The sequence below is a fragment of the Physeter macrocephalus genome, chromosome 17, assembly GCF_002837175.3.
Source record: "Physeter macrocephalus isolate SW-GA chromosome 17, ASM283717v5, whole genome shotgun sequence".
Lineage (NCBI taxonomy): Eukaryota > Metazoa > Chordata > Mammalia > Artiodactyla > Physeteridae > Physeter > Physeter macrocephalus.
This window is the reverse complement of record NC_041230.1, coordinates 17,685,553-17,702,982: the sequence shown is the minus strand read 5'-3', so window position 1 is coordinate 17,702,982 and position 17,430 is coordinate 17,685,553. Positions and strand designations below refer to the sequence as shown.

The window sequence follows — 17,430 nt, the reverse complement described above, 5'->3', positions numbered from 1 at the left end:
CCATAACTACCCAGTCACCTTCTATGAGTCAGGATAATCATCTAGAAGGACCCCACCCTGCCCCCCATCAACCCAAGCAGTGCAAATGACCAAAGTGGCTTCATCAACCCCAGGAGCGTGGCCTGTAAAGGGCACCTGATGTGTGCTAGATGAGGCCAGATAAAGAGCAGCTTTTCTGGGCTTCCCTGGTGGCCCAGTGGTTAAGAACCCGCCTGCCAATGCAGGGGACATGGGTTTGATCCCTGGTCCGGGAAGATCCCACATGCCATGGAGCAACTAAGCCTGTGTGCCACAACTACTGAGCCTGCGCTCTAGAGCCTGCGACCCACAACTACTGAAGCCAGCGAGCGACAACTACTGAAGCCCGTGCGCCTAGAGCCTGTGCTCCGCAACAAGAGAAGCCACTGCAGTGAGAAGCCCACACACAGCAACGAAGACCCAACGCAGCCAAAAATAAATAAATAAATAAATTTATTTTTTAAAAAAAGAGCAACTTTTCCGAGATAAAAGCTTGATCCTTCCTTAATCACCCTGGGTTCTAATTTGCCCTGAAGTTTTCTTTACACACACGGAGGTGCGGGATACTGACTCTGCTCAGCAGAAGTGCCTTCCTCTGCATCCCAGGGAGGACAGTGCAGCTTCCTTCCAGGTCCCTGGGACCCAAGGGACATCCTGTGGTTGCTAGGGAGGCTCGGGGCAGTGTGTGCTCACCGGAAGCACAGAGAGCCACAGCAGCCTGGAAAGTCAGGTCGCGGGCCCTGGAATCTGGAGCTTTCATTCCTTCTTTAAAGTCACAAATCTGATACCCTCCCTTCCCTTGTGCTCCATGTGTACAACTTCAAATGTCAGAGATACTTTACACAAATAGGTGGAGAAAAGGACTGTTCAGAAAACATTTATTGTAGTTTGATGACACTTAGTCAAACTGTGGTTCTGAAAGCAAAGCAAAAACAATATTAGGGGAAATTTAGGGTGGACACATTTCTTAGAGATAGTTTATGATTCTACCACTTCAGAAAGAGCAATAATTTACTGAAAATATTTAATTTAAAAAACAGAACTCAGGAACTACTATGACTTTTCAGATGGGAAAAGCAAGCCCCTGGGAGGGTGAGAGCCCAGTCGGGCAGCTACTGGGGGAGGGGCTGGGTGCCACTGACGTTTGTGGCTTCACTCAGCAGGCCGACTGCCCCCTCCCTGAGGCCACTCAGAAGTCACTGGGTGGGGAAGGGGCATTCAAGAGGTAAACATGATTCCAGCAGGGGACAGCCCCAAGGTCCCCAGGGAGGGCTGGTCCTGCAACGGCTGCCTGGACAGGCATCATCTTCACATGATGAGATGAGAAGGCTGAACGTGAAGACCTTCTTCCAGCTCCCGTGTGAGTGAGAGTAGATTCAGAAAACTGCCACTACGTGGCAGCAGTCACGGCTTTACTATTCACCAGCTTCCCAGCTGAAGGGTTGTCCGGGCACACAGGCGCACACGGCCACAAAACACGGCATCTTCTCAAATAATTCCAGAACGTGATATAGCACAGCCCCAGCCTCTCCAGCAGGAGATTTCGCTACAGTTTAGGGTAATATTCTGATGATGTGCGGCTTCCTGCAGCTCCCCAGTCACCTTCCACGAGTCGGGGGGAATCATCTAAATGGACCCCGCTGCCCGGAGCACAGGCCTAGTCGTCGTACTGCACTTCCGCCCGGAGCTCCTTGGTGACGTAGTTGGCCAGCATCGCCAGCAGCTGCTGCTGCAGGGCCTCACTGCCCATGACCAGCATGGTCAGCTGCACGGCGTCCGTCCATTCCAGGCGCCTGACGATGGCAGTGGCTTCGTTAAAGAGCTTCTGCTGCTCGGCAGGTGGCAGCTCCATTATGATCTGAGGAACTGGCTTAAACTGTCCACTTGTCATCCACGCGCCTAACAAACCCCCGACGGCCCCCCCTAGAAAACAGGAAGGACTCAATTAGTCGGTCATTGATATTCATAAACGATAGCCACAGGTTCTCTCTGAGTTCACATCTACCGTCGTGATGAGTGGGCACATTCATGAGCGGGTCAGAATGGGCTTGGCTTCATGCCTGCTCTGCCAGGAGGGCAGAGGGCAAAGGTTGATGTGGTCTTTGGTCGATTTGGCTCAGATAACTGACACCCAAACATGCCCCCGCCTAAGCTCTGCGCTCACAGAGCAACACAAAGCATCTCCCCTCCCGAGAGCTGTGCTAACTAAAATCCTCTTCGTGGGCGGAAGGTTTCCATGCTTCTCATAAAGATCCCTCTCATCTCAAAGAACAGGGCTGAGAAGCAAATGCATTTTCAGGGAGAACCATCTCAGTGGTGAGGCTGAGTTTCCTCCACTGGATGGCTAATATGAGCCTTAGCCCTGAACTTTGAAATTTCCAGTGGAACCACGTGGTTATAAAGGACCCTGCGGACAGATGAGGAGGTATTTTCTCTTGAAGCAATGTTTTTCATACAACCCCTCCAAAGTTGTATGATGATAAATAACAAATTTAATGTATTCAACTACTTCTCTTCCTGCTGCCCCAAAAGGGCGCAAACATTATTTTTAAATGTCAATTTATTATTATCAAAGTGAAAGCACACTATTTTGGAACTTGAAGACCTTGTATCAATGGAAAGTTCTATTTAACCAGGTCAGGTGCAGTCTGCTACAGGAAGATGTCCTAGGGCAGGGGTCTCAAACTCAAGTGCCTACAGGGGCCAGGCAGGTAGCTGAAAGGAGTGAAGTGAGCTGAGTGGGACTGTGGTGACCTGGAGAGATAGGTTGCTGTCTAAAGGAGATGAGGCTACCCTATGCCAGCCAATTGCTGCCACATGGAAAACCAAGTATGTATCTTTTAAAAGTCTTATGATTTTTAAATATCGGCAATCAGATATTGCCAAGACGTAGCCCAGCTGGACTTGGTGACTTTCTTCAAAAGAGTAGAGTATGGAAAGGGGAAACGGTAACTTTGCAGTGGAGAAACATGGCGGACATGACCTTAGCCGGGTGATCAAGGTGAGCATCACAAGGGAGGTCCTGTGGGTGTCATGTGTCTGAAATGCGTGACAAGAAGGGCGCTGCACCTCCACGGTATTCTTTCCAAAGATCCATAACCACAGTCTACTCGTGAGAAAGACATCAGGCAAACCCAAATTGAGAGGAGTTCTCCAAAATACCTGACCAGTACTCCTCAAAAGTATCAAAGTGGTAAAAAACAAGACCGGAGAAACCCTCAGAATGGGAGACAATATTTGCAAATGAAGCAACCGACATGGGATTAATCTCCAAAATACACAAACCGCTCATGCAGCTTAATAGCAAAAAAAGAAACAACCCAATTCAAAAATGGGTGGAAGATCTAAATAGACATTTCTCCAGAGAAGACATACAGATGGCTAAAAAGCACATGAAAAGATGCTCAACATCACTAATCATTAGAGAAATGCAAGGAGGTACCACCTCATACCAGTCAGAATGGCCAACATCAAGAAACCTACAAACAGTAAATGGTAGAGAGGGTGTGGAGAAAAGGGAACCCTCATGCACTGTTGGTGGGAATGTAAACTGGTACAGCCACTACGGAGAAGAGTATGGAGGTTCCTTAAAAAACTAAAAATAGAGCTACCATATGATCCAGCAATCCCACTCCTGGGCATATATCCGGAGAAAACCATAATTCGAAAAGATACATGCACCTCAATGATCATTGCAGTAATATTTACAATAGCCAGGACACGGAAGCAACCTAAATGTCCATCAACAAAGGAATGGATAAAGAAGATGTGGTACATATATACAATGGAATATTACTCAGCCATAAAAAAGAATGAAATAATGCCATTTGCAGCAACATGGATGGACCTAGAGATTGTCATACTGAGTAAAGTAAGTCAGACAGAGAAAGACAAATATCATATGATATCACTTATATGTGGAATCTAAAAAAAAGGTACAAATGAACTTATCTACAAAACAGAAAGAGTTGCAGAGGTAGAAAACAAACTTATGGTTACCAGGGGGTAAGGGGGAGGGATAAACTGGAAGACTGGGATTGACATATACACACTACTATATATAAAACAGAAAACTAATAAGGACCTACTATATAGCACAGGGAACTCTACTCAATACTCTGTAATGGCCTATATGGGAAAAGAATCAAAAAAAGAGTGGGGTAAAAAAAACAAGACTGGGGAAACTAAAGAGACATGACGATTAAGTGCAATGTGCTGTCTTGTGCTGGATCTGGGACAGAAAAAGATCATGGACGCAGAAACTGATAAAATCCAAATATAGTCTGAAGAATAGTTAATAGTAATGTTAGTGTTGGTTTCTTAGTTTTGACAAGTGTACCTTGGTAATATAGGAACTGAAACTGGGTGAGCGATATATGGGAATTCTCGGCATTATCCTTGCAACTTCTCTGTAAATCTAATATTATTGCAAAATAAAAAGTTTATCTAAAAGAATGCAGCCCAGGCCAGAGAGAGCCCATTTGCAAGCTGGACTCAGCCAACAATAAATAAATCTTGCACCATCTCAGGAAACCAAGTGTGGAGGCACCTGGTAGCACACACCTTCTCTGGGGACCAGCCAGCCTCATGTCCTAGAGGCTGAACACTGCCCTTCGACAGCTTCCCCCCAGTCTGAAAATAAGCATTCTAGGGAGGGAGGGCCAGTCATTTACAAGTTTTACTGAACTTTTCCCCATGACACCAGTGAAACACTTAAGAGCTGATAAGAGTTGCACTCATCTGCACTAAACCTTTATGAGAACATCAATATTTGATTTAGAGCAGCACTTAATGCAAAAAGTCGCCAGGAAATATCGACCAGAAAATTACCAACTCTTTGGAGAAGAGAAAATTCCTTTGTTTTCTGGGTAAAATGATGCTCCTGCCCATGACCAGGGGCTGCAAGTAGTGAATCCCTGGGGTTCTCTTTGCAGACATCCTGTTCTCTACCAGCTTTTACTCAATCTGAATAAAATATGTCCTCCCAAAATGGCATTTGGGCACAGCTGTATGATAAATGATCCCAGCTAGCCTTCCCTGAGCACATTAGATGGGGTGGGACAAAGATATAGGATGTCACTGAGGAAGAAGGCAATGGCCTTGTCTCCTCCCTCACGGGCTACTTCCTGGATGGCAAGAAGCTGAAGTCAAGACTCACTAATTCACAGAGTTTGGAAATGGAAAGGCATAGATGGAAGGTCTGGGGCCACCCACAAGCTGATTTTTCTCCCCGGCGTGGGCTCAGCTTAATACAATGTCCTTGAATGTCAATCCTGCTACCAGAAGGAAGAACAGAGCAGGAAGCCTTACTGGTGAGCTGGGACACAGAAACCAACCTCAGCAGAAAAGCAGTCACCTCTCCGGCCTGTATTCATGTGAAGACTGCAAGCCATATAGAAAGGACTTCCACCAGACTGTGAGCTTTCCCAGGCCCTGTATCCCACCACAGGCTGCCTGGCACAGAGGAGGCATTCAGTAAATATTTACTGAGCCCAATGCAGCAGACCATGCCTTGAGCCGATGCCCCTGTGTTGCAGGGTCCATCTGAGGCACCTCGAGGGAGGCCTTATCTGGCCCCTCCTCAAGTCAGGCCTGGACAGCAGCCAGTTCTCTGACACCACCCCTAGCCTATGGTTTGGGCCACAGAGGAATTCTTCCTGCTCCTAATCCAAAGGAAGCAACTTCATTCCAGCAACAATGAATGATGGGAAAATCAGCCAAAGTTTCATTTATTGCCAGAAACGGTTCCCAAATAGAAGCAGGTTATAAAAGAAGGGGACAGGGATGGCCACTCTAGGAGTTAGCTTATTGCTTTTCCTGCATTGGACTGCTTGCTTTCAGAATGGGGAAGCACTCTGGGAACGAGCTTATGTAAAGTGGCTCTACAGCATCACCCCCCAGTAGGTGCCTGGCAAGTCTCAGCTTCCTCTCTGGATGTGTAATGGTGATGGGGGGAGGGAGACTGTCCAAGGGACCGAGGACACCCTGAAATCTTCAGACTCTAGGACACACCCCTGGGGGGAAAGGTGTCCTCCAGGTCTGCATGACACAGATGCCATTTGAGAGAGCCCTGCACTTCTGAGACATTCACACAGAAGCTCGTGTTGGTAACAGGACGAACTATGTACCCAAAGATCATTTCACAGAAGCACCCTCAACTCAACAAACTTCTCACACGGGACAGAGGCTTTTATGAGGTCTCTGTGGTTTCAAAGGTCTTTTTTTCCCAACAACTGCACTGTCCCTGTGAGGCACTTGCGCTTACCAAGAGCTAGTCCTGGTGGGCCGCCCACCAAACCACCAGCGAAGGCCACGGCCCCTGTGACCAGGGCGCCCCTCCCGGAGTGCTTGACGGCCGCCCTCATTTTCCTCTCCTCAGAGACGGAGCACAGCAGCCTCATGATGTCCTCCACAGCGACGGGCATCGCAGCAGACCTTGAAGGAAGCATTCCAAAGGAGAGTTTTAATGAGTGAAGCGTATTTCTACACAAATGTTACTCTTCCTAAGGTTTTAAGGAAGGTTCCCCATTTTTGGTACAGAACAGTATCTCTGCTGTATGCATGATGACAGCACCCCCCCAGTCATGTGCCAAGTCCTTTGCCAAAGAGAAAGCAGGGCAGCTTTCAGTTAATAAGCAGACTGAATCAGCAGAGTGGATGAAAGGTCTTCTCTGCCATCTCATTAACATCTGATTTACAACAGGTTAAGGAGCAACCCTGGCCACATGTTTCACCAGTTCATCACGAGTGAGGCAAGTCTGAGCTCTCTTGCATCAGGGCCTTTCAGCTGGCTCAGGCAATCCCCGAGCACAAACCTTGGCCGAGTGCACAGTCCCAGCCCCTGGTCGTCTCCTGTGTGACAGGGCATCTCAGCCCACGCCAAGCCAAAGAAGGGGAAAGCACAGGACTCTGCAAGCACACAGCCTTCACCCACTGGATGACCCTGAGCAGAATGGCAGATTCCTCACCTGTAAGATGGAGATAAACCACCTACAGGCTGGATTCTTGCAAGGTGTAAGTAGAATGGAAGCAAAGTGCCTGGAGCGAGTCTGGAACACTGCAGACTCTCAGACATGATGGCTCTAAATGAACGTTTGGGTCCTAACATACACCGCTGGCTTCTATAAGCAACCACTCATAGAGTCAATCCAGTTCTACTCATGAGACATCAAAGGCAAGGACAGGATGAGGTAGTAAGATGAAACAACCAGAGAATAAAAGACAAAGAATTCCAGGGGTTTGCATATGGATGGACAGATGACAGATGGATGGTCATTGGAACAACGACCTTTAGAACAATTCTCTGGGGTCAGGAAACTGTTTGCCACACTAGCAGGAAAAGGAGAGGCAGGGGCAAGGGTGAGGGCAGGGCAGGCTCCGCTCCAAGGTTGGTGGGAATGGAGAGCGTTGGCACTGATGAGCCACCTGGCAGGATAGGAAGTAAAATCAAAGCAGCAATGAGCAGGTGATTCTCCTTCCAGCTTCGGCTAGACCCAAGGCTCGGTGGGCACTTTCCTTTCTCACCAACACTCCCCTTTTCACTTAAGGCTGAGACATGCAAACATTCACTAAAGGAACTCGACTGTGGAAGTTTGGAGCAGACCCTATTACTCAATATCTTTTGGATATTATGAGCTTTTTTTTTTAAACCCAAAGATAATCCAGAATTAGTCTCTAATGTAAAATTATCCTCCCAATCCCAAGAGAGAATTCTGAGCCCTCAGAACAAATCTGCGGATCTCCTATATCACCAGTCAGAACGTCTTTGTAGTCCCAGGAGAGGTAAGAAGGATCCTGTGCTCCAGCCCCTGTAAACTTCCCCTCTTTTCCTTTTATATTCTTGACATCAGTGATTCTCCACCGGTGCACAGGAGTCACTGAAGATCTTGTTAAACCCGGCCCCTATGGGCAGGGTGAGATTCTGTATTTACAAGCACCCCCAGGTGATCTTCTGCCCTCACTTTGGACAGTAAGAGTCTATGAGAGCATGACTCAAGATGTCTGACGTCTGTTACTCAGTCCTTGAGTTCAGAAAAGCAAAGAGGCATCCCCCAGATGTGTCCGTTCACCAGGGGTGTGAGAGGCAGTGGAGGGGCAGTCCTGCAGGGTTGCCCAAGGGACTAGAGGAGAATTCAAGTGTGTTTGTCCTTGCTCTGGCTCCCAAGTGTCCTGGATCTGCTAAAATGCCTGCTGGCTTCCAGGCCCCTCTGCTCAGCAGCGGTGACCACATGTAGACAGAGCATATGCCACCTCCTCCTCCCTGCAAAAGAGCCCCATTCCACCCTTCCAGAGGTTAAGAATTTTCCAGGCACAAATGTCAAGATAACATTATAGCATTAATAACAGCGAAGGAACTGCACTCAGAAATGGGGGGAGAGAGTAACCTGATTCACCCAATAGCCATGGTCCTGTAAAGCTATGCAAACAAAATGTTTAATTTCAAGTACATATTAAGATAACCAAAGGAATTAAATTCACGGTAAAACCTTTCAAAAAGCTAAAAATCCTCCTGTAAAATATCTAGTCACCTTCTAGCTTAGCTCTGGTTTATATCCAGCTTTTTATCTGTCACTTATGCTGAAAAAAGGGAGATGAAGCACAGGTCCCTCGAAGGCCCCCTCTGGAGGCTGCAATGAGCCTCCCATTCCCAGAGGCATGAAGACCCTGAGCCTTGCCATGCTTGATCTGCAAGTCTGGCTTCTAGGCCAGTATACTCTGCCCAGATGCTACTCCTAAAACAGGTTTTCTGCAGAATTATGGATGTGTACTCTTGAAACACTTTCTGCACAGTAAGAAAAGGTATGTAAAAGAGGTAGGAAATGGATATATACCCACTTCACCCTCTACTGTCTATTAAAAAAAAAAACTACACAACAAAAAACAGCTTCCAACCTGCTCTGAATGACTTTACGTCAAAACCCACAGGGGCTAATGAGGCATCACTGTGCAAACGCCACTTCCAACCTCCACTTAGCCCAGTTGGGCCAGCACAAGGAACAAGCCCAGAGCTCTGTAGGACTGGAGAGCCAGCAGGTGTCATGGTGTGTGGGAGGGGAGGCAAGGAAGTGGCCTGATTCCAGCTGGGTTCAATGGTTCCACACCATGGGTAGAGAGGTGGCATTGTGGCTGCCTCCATCCAAGGGAATCCAAGGGAATGCTGGTTTAATTTCCTTGTAAGAATCATTTTAAAAGTTAGAGCGTCAATAGACTCTTGTTGTGGAAGAAAGGTTTGCAGCCCCATCTCCTGAGCCCTTGCTAAAAAGCTCAGCCTCCCAACTTCTCCAGGGCTGCCAGATTGAGGAAGGAAGCCAGTCCTGCTTTTCCTTCTCCCACTCCAGCTGCCTTTGTCTGTAAGCAGTAGACAAGTGGGTGAGGAGGGAGGAGACACGAGCACTCTGATGGGGACAGACCTCAATGGGGCGGGAGTGTGCCTCCCCCCATATCACACCTATTTCAGAATCAGATCTGTCCACGAAAGAGGCTCCGGTCACAGGAAGCCCATCTGCCAGCCACAGGGAAGGCAAATGCCAACGTGAAGCCCTGGTTTCTTGTAAGCACCCAGGCTGGTCTGCTGATTACAGCAGGGATCTGGGGGAGAGGGAGATGAGCCCGTCCCTGGGACTATAGCCTGGCTTTCTGAGGTGGACCAGATTGTGAGAGATGAGGAGAGGAAGGCTGCAGAACTAACACAGACCTCCATGCACACAGCTCTTTTTAAAAATTAGAAAAGCAGGGCCTCTTAAGAATCAGCGAGATGTTGCTCACCTGCAATCCTCAGTACTTTCTACTTTGCTGGTGAAATTTACAAAGCTCCAGTGTGCCCACTGGCTCCTATAAACCGTGTCTTTCCACCTCTCTATGCCCCAGGGCAAAGACTGGATCCCCATCAGCAAACACTGTCAGATTAGCCCACAGACTTTTTAAAAACGAATTAGTTGACAGAATTTTAAAATCAAGAGATTTCACATACACCTCAGACTTCTGATTTCTCCTGAAAAATCAAAAACACAAGCCACACTGGGGCCGCCATCTGCAGCAACGCAGGCCAGAGCCGAGCAGGACCCTAGCGGAGCACACCTTACCTACCTACCTGGCCCATGAGCAGGTCGCTTCACACCCTCTCAAAATATTCCTATTTCTTTTTTTGTTTGTTTTAAAGGCTAAAGAAGCCACCAGTCCCCACAAAGCTAATCTCCCCCAGCCCCTAAATCAGTAATATCCCTTCCTGATCATCTCTAAACTAGCGTCCAGATTCTCTTCCCAGAGGGCAAGGCCAAGGGTGCTCTGCCCTGCGGATATAACACCAGCCACACGCACCGCGGTTCCTGCGGGAAGTGACACGCGCGGGCACACGCACACACAGGAGTTCCTGCGGGAGGTTTCTCCATATGGAAAATGAATGCACGAAGAGCGTGCTCCCGGCACGGGAGGGCCAGGCCCGCGGCCACCTGGCACGCCAGCCGCTCCAGGCGCCCCTCCCCCTCCCGGCTCCAGCAGCTCGGAGCCCTTTACCTGCGGAGGCGGCGCCGCGAGGTCACAGGCCGGCAGGCGCGGGGACACGACGCCGCCCCGCCCAGCGCGCAAGCCCCACCCTCCCGCCTTCCGGCTCTCCAGAGCTGGCCCTTCCGGGGCACCACCCACCTGGTCGCGCCGCCCCCGCCGCCGCCGCCGCCGCCGCCGCCGCCACACCTCAGACTTCTGATTTCTCCTGAAAAATCAAAAACACAAGCCACACTGGGGCCGCCATCTGCAGCAACGCAGGCCAGAGCCGAGCAGGACCCTAGCGGAGCACACCTTACCTACCTACCTGGCCCATGAGCAGGTCGCTTCACACCCTCTCAAAATATTCCTATTTCTTTTTTTGTTTGTTTTAAAGGCTAAAGAAGCCACCAGTCCCCACAAAGCTAATCTCCCCCAGCCCCTAAATCAGTAATATCCCTTCCTGATCATCTCTAAACTAGCGTCCAGATTCTCTTCCCAGAGGGCAAGGCCAAGGGTGCTCTGCCCTGCGGATATAACACCAGCCACACGCACCGCGGTTCCTGCGGGAAGTGACACGCGCGGGCACACGCACACACAGGAGTTCCTGCGGGAGGTGACACGCACACACAGCCCTCCGTGTACCCCGTTTCTCCATATGGAAAATGAATGCACGAAGAGCGTGCTCCCGGCACGGGAGGGCCAGGCCCGCGGCCACCTGGCACGCCAGCCGCTCCAGGCGCCCCTCCCCCTCCCGGCTCCAGCAGCTCGGAGCCCTTTACCTGCGGAGGCGGCGCCGCGAGGTCACAGGCCGGCAGGCGCGGGGACACGACGCCGCCCCGCCCAGCGCGCAAGCCCCACCCTCCCGCCTTCCGGCTCTTCAGCGCTGGGCCTTCCGGGGCACCACCCACCTGGTCGCGCAGCCGCCGCCGCCGCCGCCGCCGCCGCCGCGCTCCCGGCCCAGGCCAGGCTCCGGGAGCGGCCCTCCCGGATGCGGCACCTGAAGTGGGGTCGCTGGGGCCCCGAGGCCGCGCGCACCCCTGCCCTCCACCCCGCCCACACCCGTTTTAGGTCGGGGTTCCCTTGGACCTTGCTCAAGCCCGGGATCCTCCTGGGAGACCCTTTCTCTCTTTGGCCCTTCGCTCAGGACCTAGGGACCCCTCCCTTCCCCCCATTTCCGGCGCGGGAGAGAGCACGGCAGCCTTGGCAAGTAAAGGCGCTGAATTAATATTCGGTGAATATTCGGGCAGAGTCAAACATCAGCTGGCCGCACGCAGTGCGGGTACCGGCGGCATCTGGGTCTGGGGGTTTGGAAAGGCCTAGCGCCACCTTTGCTCCTGGGGTTCCAAGGGAAGAGGAGGTGCAGTTTCGGGGCTAAGCTGAGTTTGGGGAGCCTCTTGGGAGCGTGCAAAGGCTGACGGTGGTGGGTAACAGAAGGGCCAGGGACTACTTTAGGGGGTATATGGAGAAGGCTTCCCCCCATCTCCTCCGAGTCCCCCAGACAATATCTGGCCTGGAACCATCTCAAATCTGAAAAAGACTTCTCGGAGCTTTCCGTGCACCGTCTCACTCAATCCTGACAGCAATCCTGCGACGTTGGCATGGTTGCCATTGCCATATTACAGACAGGAGAAGGGAGGCAGCAAAGCGCAGAGAGATTGGTCTACCCAAGGCCACCAAGATAGGGAGTGTCAGGGTCCAGACTCCATCTTGGGTCCACCTGCCTCAAAGCCCCTGCTTGTAACCAGCACTCTGCCTTGCTTTCCCGGGTGCTGTGGGCATCCAGAGGGTGAGCCTCTTAAACACTACCAGAACAATTTTGTTACTTTTCTTTTTTTTTAAATGGGTAAGTACTTTGGGTATGTTTGTTTGTGAACTATAGATATACATATCTCACTTTACTGAGGTATGATTGACATACAAAAAGCTATATGTATTCAATGTATACAAAACCTGATGGGTTTAGGGATGAGTTTATACCCGTGAAACCATCACCACCATCAAGGCCATAAATACAGACATCGCCTCTGGACGTTTCGTCCGGCCCCCTTTATTATTATTATGATTTGTGTTTGGGGATGTGGTAACAATACTTAACATAAGATCTACCCTCTTAGCAAACTTTAGTGTACAGTACGGTATTGTTAGCTATAGATACTATTCTGTATAGTAGATCTCTAGAACTTACTTATCTTAGTTAACTGAGACTTTGTATTCTTTATCATCATTTTGTCACTTCTGTTTCCCCTCTGTCGCCATTGTGAGAAAGGGCCTAAAGCATTAACCAGAGTTCCCCTGGCCACAGTGGAATAACCCCATCCGTTCCTGAATAGGAGCTTTTGTATGAGTTTGGTTAACTTTCAAGAGTGAAAATTAACCAAAGTTAAGAATAGCCCAACTCCCTGGGTTGTCTCCAGGCATGGGCCTGGGTGAGATTCTCCTGTTTCTCTGCAGGCAGCTCCCTCTGGCGGCACATTAAGGAACTGGGCCTGCTCACTTCCCCAGAGATGGGGAGGAGAGGACAGTGGGGAAGGAAAGATGCTGGAAGGGAAAGAAACTTCAACGTCGGGACCCTCTAGAGAAGGTTAACTATAAGAAGTCATGCAAACATACAACCCATCGGCAACTTGGGAACTTCATTCTGATATGAATAAAGTCATAAAATGCACACACCAAAGCCCATAAATATAACACGTGGTACCACATTCTCATAATGGCAGCTAGACCTCCTGCAAAGTGGAGGAGGTCCCATGAATGAGGTGCACAGTGGGGTCTCCATCTTGCTGTGGTGACTGTATACTGACCCAGCATCCAGCTAGTGCTTTCATAATGCTTATAGTCTTAAGGTCTGGCTGGGTGACCTTGGGAAACTTCTCTGTGCCTCAGTTTCCTCATTTGGGAAATGACAGTAATAATAGTACCTGTCTCATAGGATTGTTCTGAAGATTAAAGGAGGTAATGTGTAGGAATCTAGATCATTCTTGTTTACATCATAGGTTATGAAAATGAACCTCCAAATTCCCAAATGTGAGCCTCGTATGCCCAGAGTGGCAGGAAATTCAATTCCACCCCAGCCTTCATAATGCACCCTCTTCCTGATATGCCCAACAATCTCCCAGGGTGCTAGGTTTTGTTCAAAGAGCCAGATGGAGCCAGAACTCAGGTGGGGTCCCCTGAGGCCAGTGCCCTCATCCTCCCCTTTTCCAGAGGATGAGTGAGGCAGCTCCCAGCTTACACAGCTCTTTCAGGATAACCCTGCCCAGACCCAGGGCTGGATGATCCATGCACAGGACACACACATAAACCCCTGCAATATCTTAATAAGAGTATACAAGTAAACTAGGTGTCATTTTCAAAACTAAAACGTGTTCTTTTTATTTTAAATTACCTCTAGGGAAGCACCATAGTCTGTCTGGTGCTTAAGGATTCCTGGGGATCTTGATCTAGCCTCGCAGACAGTCATTTGTCCCAAGGCACTCACAGAGCCAAGGTTTTGGGTCAGGAGAGGTTTCACCCCACATGCTGTGTCCAGGACATGTGGGGCTGAAAGGACCTCTGAGTCCTTAGCCCTGGAGGCACAGGAGGTCTCCTCACCTCCCAGTCCTTCCCCCAGGATGCATTCCATTCCTTTCACCTGTGAAGTGTTAAGCACACTTTTTGGCACGTACCAGGTGTATTAGTTTTCTGGGGCCCCATAACAAAGTACCACAAACTGGGTGGCTCAAAAGGGCAATTTATTGTCTAACAATAATATACATCTTTGTTTACTAAATAATTAGCTCTGTTACGTAAACCATCAAAATCACGATTCTCAGATCATTATATCAGAGGAACAAGAATGTTTCTGAATTCTTATAATCTGAATTTTGATTGAGGATCATACGATGGATTGAAAGGCTTTACTTAGACTATATGTGAACTTAACATTTGTTAATTAATAAAAGTGAATGGTTTTTAATGTGTTAAAAAAATAAAAAAGTCCAAGGAGTTGGCAGGGTATGCTCCCTCCGAAACCTGTAGGGGAGGATCCTTCCTTGACTGTTCTAGCCTCTGGTCGTGGCCACCAATCCTTGGTGTTCCATGGCTTGCAGCTGCATCTCTGCCTTTTTTGTCACATGATGTTCTCCCTGTGTGTCTGTGTGAGTGTCCAAATTTCCCTCTTATTATATGACACCAGTCATATTGGAGTAAAGGCCCACCCTACTGACCCCATCTTAACTTGATTACATCTGCAAAGACCCTATTTCCAAATAAGGGCATATTCATAAGTACCAGGGTTTAGGACGAACATAATGTTTGGGGGTGACACAATTCAATCCATAACAAATTATTCAGCAAATGTCAGCTATGATGATTATTATCCAAGCATGCACAGCATGCACAAGGTACCTGCAAGCATACTAAAAATACCAGTCTCAGCCATGCCTTGTGTCAAGGCTGTTGTATACAGGGGACCATCCAGCCGCCTGCCTTTAGTCTTGGGAGAGCTTAATTCCGAAAGGGTTGTTGAGGGACAAGGTGGCTTTGGGACTGGTAATGAGCTCCTCCTGGGCTTCATCATTGTTCTTCTAAATAAGTAATTCTTCTTCTTCCTTGCTGTTTACATCCTTCACATATTTGTAGATGGTTATCCTGTCCCTTTAGTCACTTAGCACCACTCTACATATTTGCCATGGTGTTGAGTGTGTGCTGTCCTCATTGTCATGATTAGTAGTATTATTTCCTCCTGGCCCACTCCCTGGGTCCCTCAGCTACCATCACCACTGTGTGAATCTCCTTCAGGTCCCCAGCCTTTCAAGTGCCAAGTTCCTTGGCATGGACCATAAGAAGTCAGTAGTGGTGACAAGGGATGCTTGCAGGCCCTCTGGCCCCCTATTCCTCTGTCATTTTTGTCAGTTTCCCCAAAGCCACATCAAATAAATAGACAAGCTAAGTAAAAACTGTGCTTACAGTGCAAATACTGTTTCCAGACAAATCTCCCTGTCCCTGCTTTCATCCGGATAATCTCAATTTCTTCAACTATAAAATAAGGATAAGAATTCCCGCTCTCAGCAACCTGGGATTACTGTGAGGACTACATGAGGAAGAGAGTGGAAAAGTGCTTTGTAAACCACAAAGCAGGGGGAGTGGCAGTACCAGCAATGCCTTCAACATACGATTCGATTTCTGCAGAAAGTTCCAGGAGTCAGCTCTTCTAAAAAGCTAGAAATTCTAAGTTAGAATTTACAAAATGAACTCGATAGAACTGAGATTCACCCTAAAATCTGTTTGTTGAAAGAATATAGAGATGCCCTACTTCAAAATCTACTATTAGATTTTAGTATTCCAAAAAAAGTGTGGAACTCAGAGCCGGATGGGCCCTTGGAGACATGTTACAGATGGCCCTGAGGAGGCTTTGGAAGGTTATGCTGCTATAAAAGATTTTTTTTTTTTTTAAATCCACCTTGTCTTCCATTTCAGATCTCACTGAAGAGTTCTTCTGTACCCGGAAGACTTATTTTCAGTCTGAGAAGAATGATTTTCAATGGTTCTGTTGAACATGCAATTCTCATGCAAGTATTTCTATAATTACCCTGTTTCAGTTATAATACAGTTTCTGGAACAATAGGACTTTTATTGTATTGCCATATCTGTTATAATAGATGTTTTATTACAGAAAATTATGGTAGAGTCACTATTATGATTCTGAAGTTTTTATTTCAAATTGTTCATAGGATGGAAATTCTTTCTCCCAAGTAGTTTTTACTTTAATGGTGCTTTGAGTTTTTTGGGTTTTTTTAAACTTTTGGGGGGATTTTGTTCAATGGCAGAATGTGTTCTTTTGCTCCAGTACATACTGTGGATGAAAAGTTACCCCTGGTGTTTATTTGTTTGTTTGTTCTTAGCGTGTGGTGCACAGAATTTTTTTTAAAATGCCATCTAGATTGTTCTATATATATCTGCATACATTAGCCTGCTCAGGCTGCCGTAGCAAATACCATAGACTGAGCGGCTCAAACAACAGAAATTTATTTCTTACAGTCTGGAGGCTAGAAGTCCAAGAGCAAGGTGCTGGCAAAGATAGGTTTCATTCTGAGGCCTCTTTTCTTGGCTTGCAGGCAGCTGCCATCCTTGCTGTGTGCTCATATGACCTCTTCTATGTACACGCAGGGAGAGAGAACAAGCTCTCTGCTGTCTCTTCTTATGAGGACACTAATCCTATCAGATCAGGGCCCCACCCTTATGACCTCATTTAACCTTAATTACCTCCTTACGGGCCCCATCTCCAAACACAGTCACATTGGGGGTTAGGACTTCAACACATGAATTTGGGGACACACAATTCAGTCCACAGCACTGCACAACTTTTATTATTATTGCAGAAGAAATTCCAAGAGCCCGTGTATTAAATAAAGTTAATAAACTATATTTGAGAAGGAATAAATAATATTAGTGAGAATGACAACAGAGAAGTTGAGACTTCAAGCACAGAGTATGTAATAGCCTATTTCAGATGGTCGCCCCACTGGGGGAGAAGAATGGGGGCTGGAGTTTTTCTTGATAAATTCACTGGCCTCAGACCCCCAGCTGGGGTCTGGAAGCATGTTTGTTGGCTCCAACGTGATGGTTTTGGCCCATAGGAAGATCCCACCTCAGGGGAAAAGGTGATTCTGAAATCTCAGACGTCAGGTCAAGCTCTAGACCCAGTGGACCTGTCCACATGGTAGGATTTAAGAACTATGAAAAGTCCCAAAATATCTGTGCACAGGTCCAGCACCATCAGGACCTGCCTGTGAGTTTAGCCATCATTTCCACGTGCCCCTGGTAGAGCACACTCCCCGGCTTAGAGTCCAGAACTATTGATGGAGGGATAAGACCTGGGCCCTGGGGAAAACAGAGGATCTCCAGTCATGGTCTTTAACTAGACAGACCTTAATTCATCTAGGCTCCTGG

General features: G+C 48.2%; 1 protein-coding gene across 2 annotated transcripts; it reads right to left on the bottom strand.

Moving 5' to 3' along the window:
* Nucleotides 1-534: 534 nt before the first annotated feature.
* C17H19orf12 (chromosome 17 C19orf12 homolog) lies at nucleotides 535-10,610 on the bottom strand. Of its 2 annotated transcripts, none has more exons than XM_024132356.2 (3): nucleotides 10,531-10,610; nucleotides 6,284-6,453; nucleotides 535-1,941 (listed from the first exon to the last, which is right to left on the bottom strand). In XM_024132356.2, exons 2-3 carry the CDS (start codon nucleotides 6,441-6,443, stop codon nucleotides 1,676-1,678), a joined length of 426 nt encoding a protein of 141 aa, XP_023988124.1. In that variant the 5' UTR covers nucleotides 6,444-6,453; nucleotides 10,531-10,610; the 3' UTR covers nucleotides 535-1,675. The 2 variants fall into 2 exon arrangements, with proteins under 2 accessions (XP_023988124.1, XP_028333318.1); XM_028477517.2 differs by lacking the exon at nucleotides 10,531-10,610 and adding an exon at nucleotides 10,336-10,494.
* Nucleotides 10,611-17,430: the final 6,820 nt, after the last annotated feature.

Bases quoted from the DNA above. Each gene is read 5' to 3' on its own strand.
- C17H19orf12 (XM_028477517.2), bottom strand. From the start codon at position 10,406: ATGGAGAAACCTCCCGCAGGAACTCCTGTGTGTGCGTGTGCCCGCGCG. The intron at 6,454-10,335 runs GTGCGTGTGGCT...GCTTCCTTCAAG, and splicing joins CACTTCCCGCAGGAACCGCG to GTCTGCTGCGATGCCCGTCG. The intron at 1,942-6,283 runs GTAAGCGCAAGT...CCTGTTTTCTAG, and splicing joins CCCACCAGGACTAGCTCTTG to GGGGGGCCGTCGGGGGTTTG.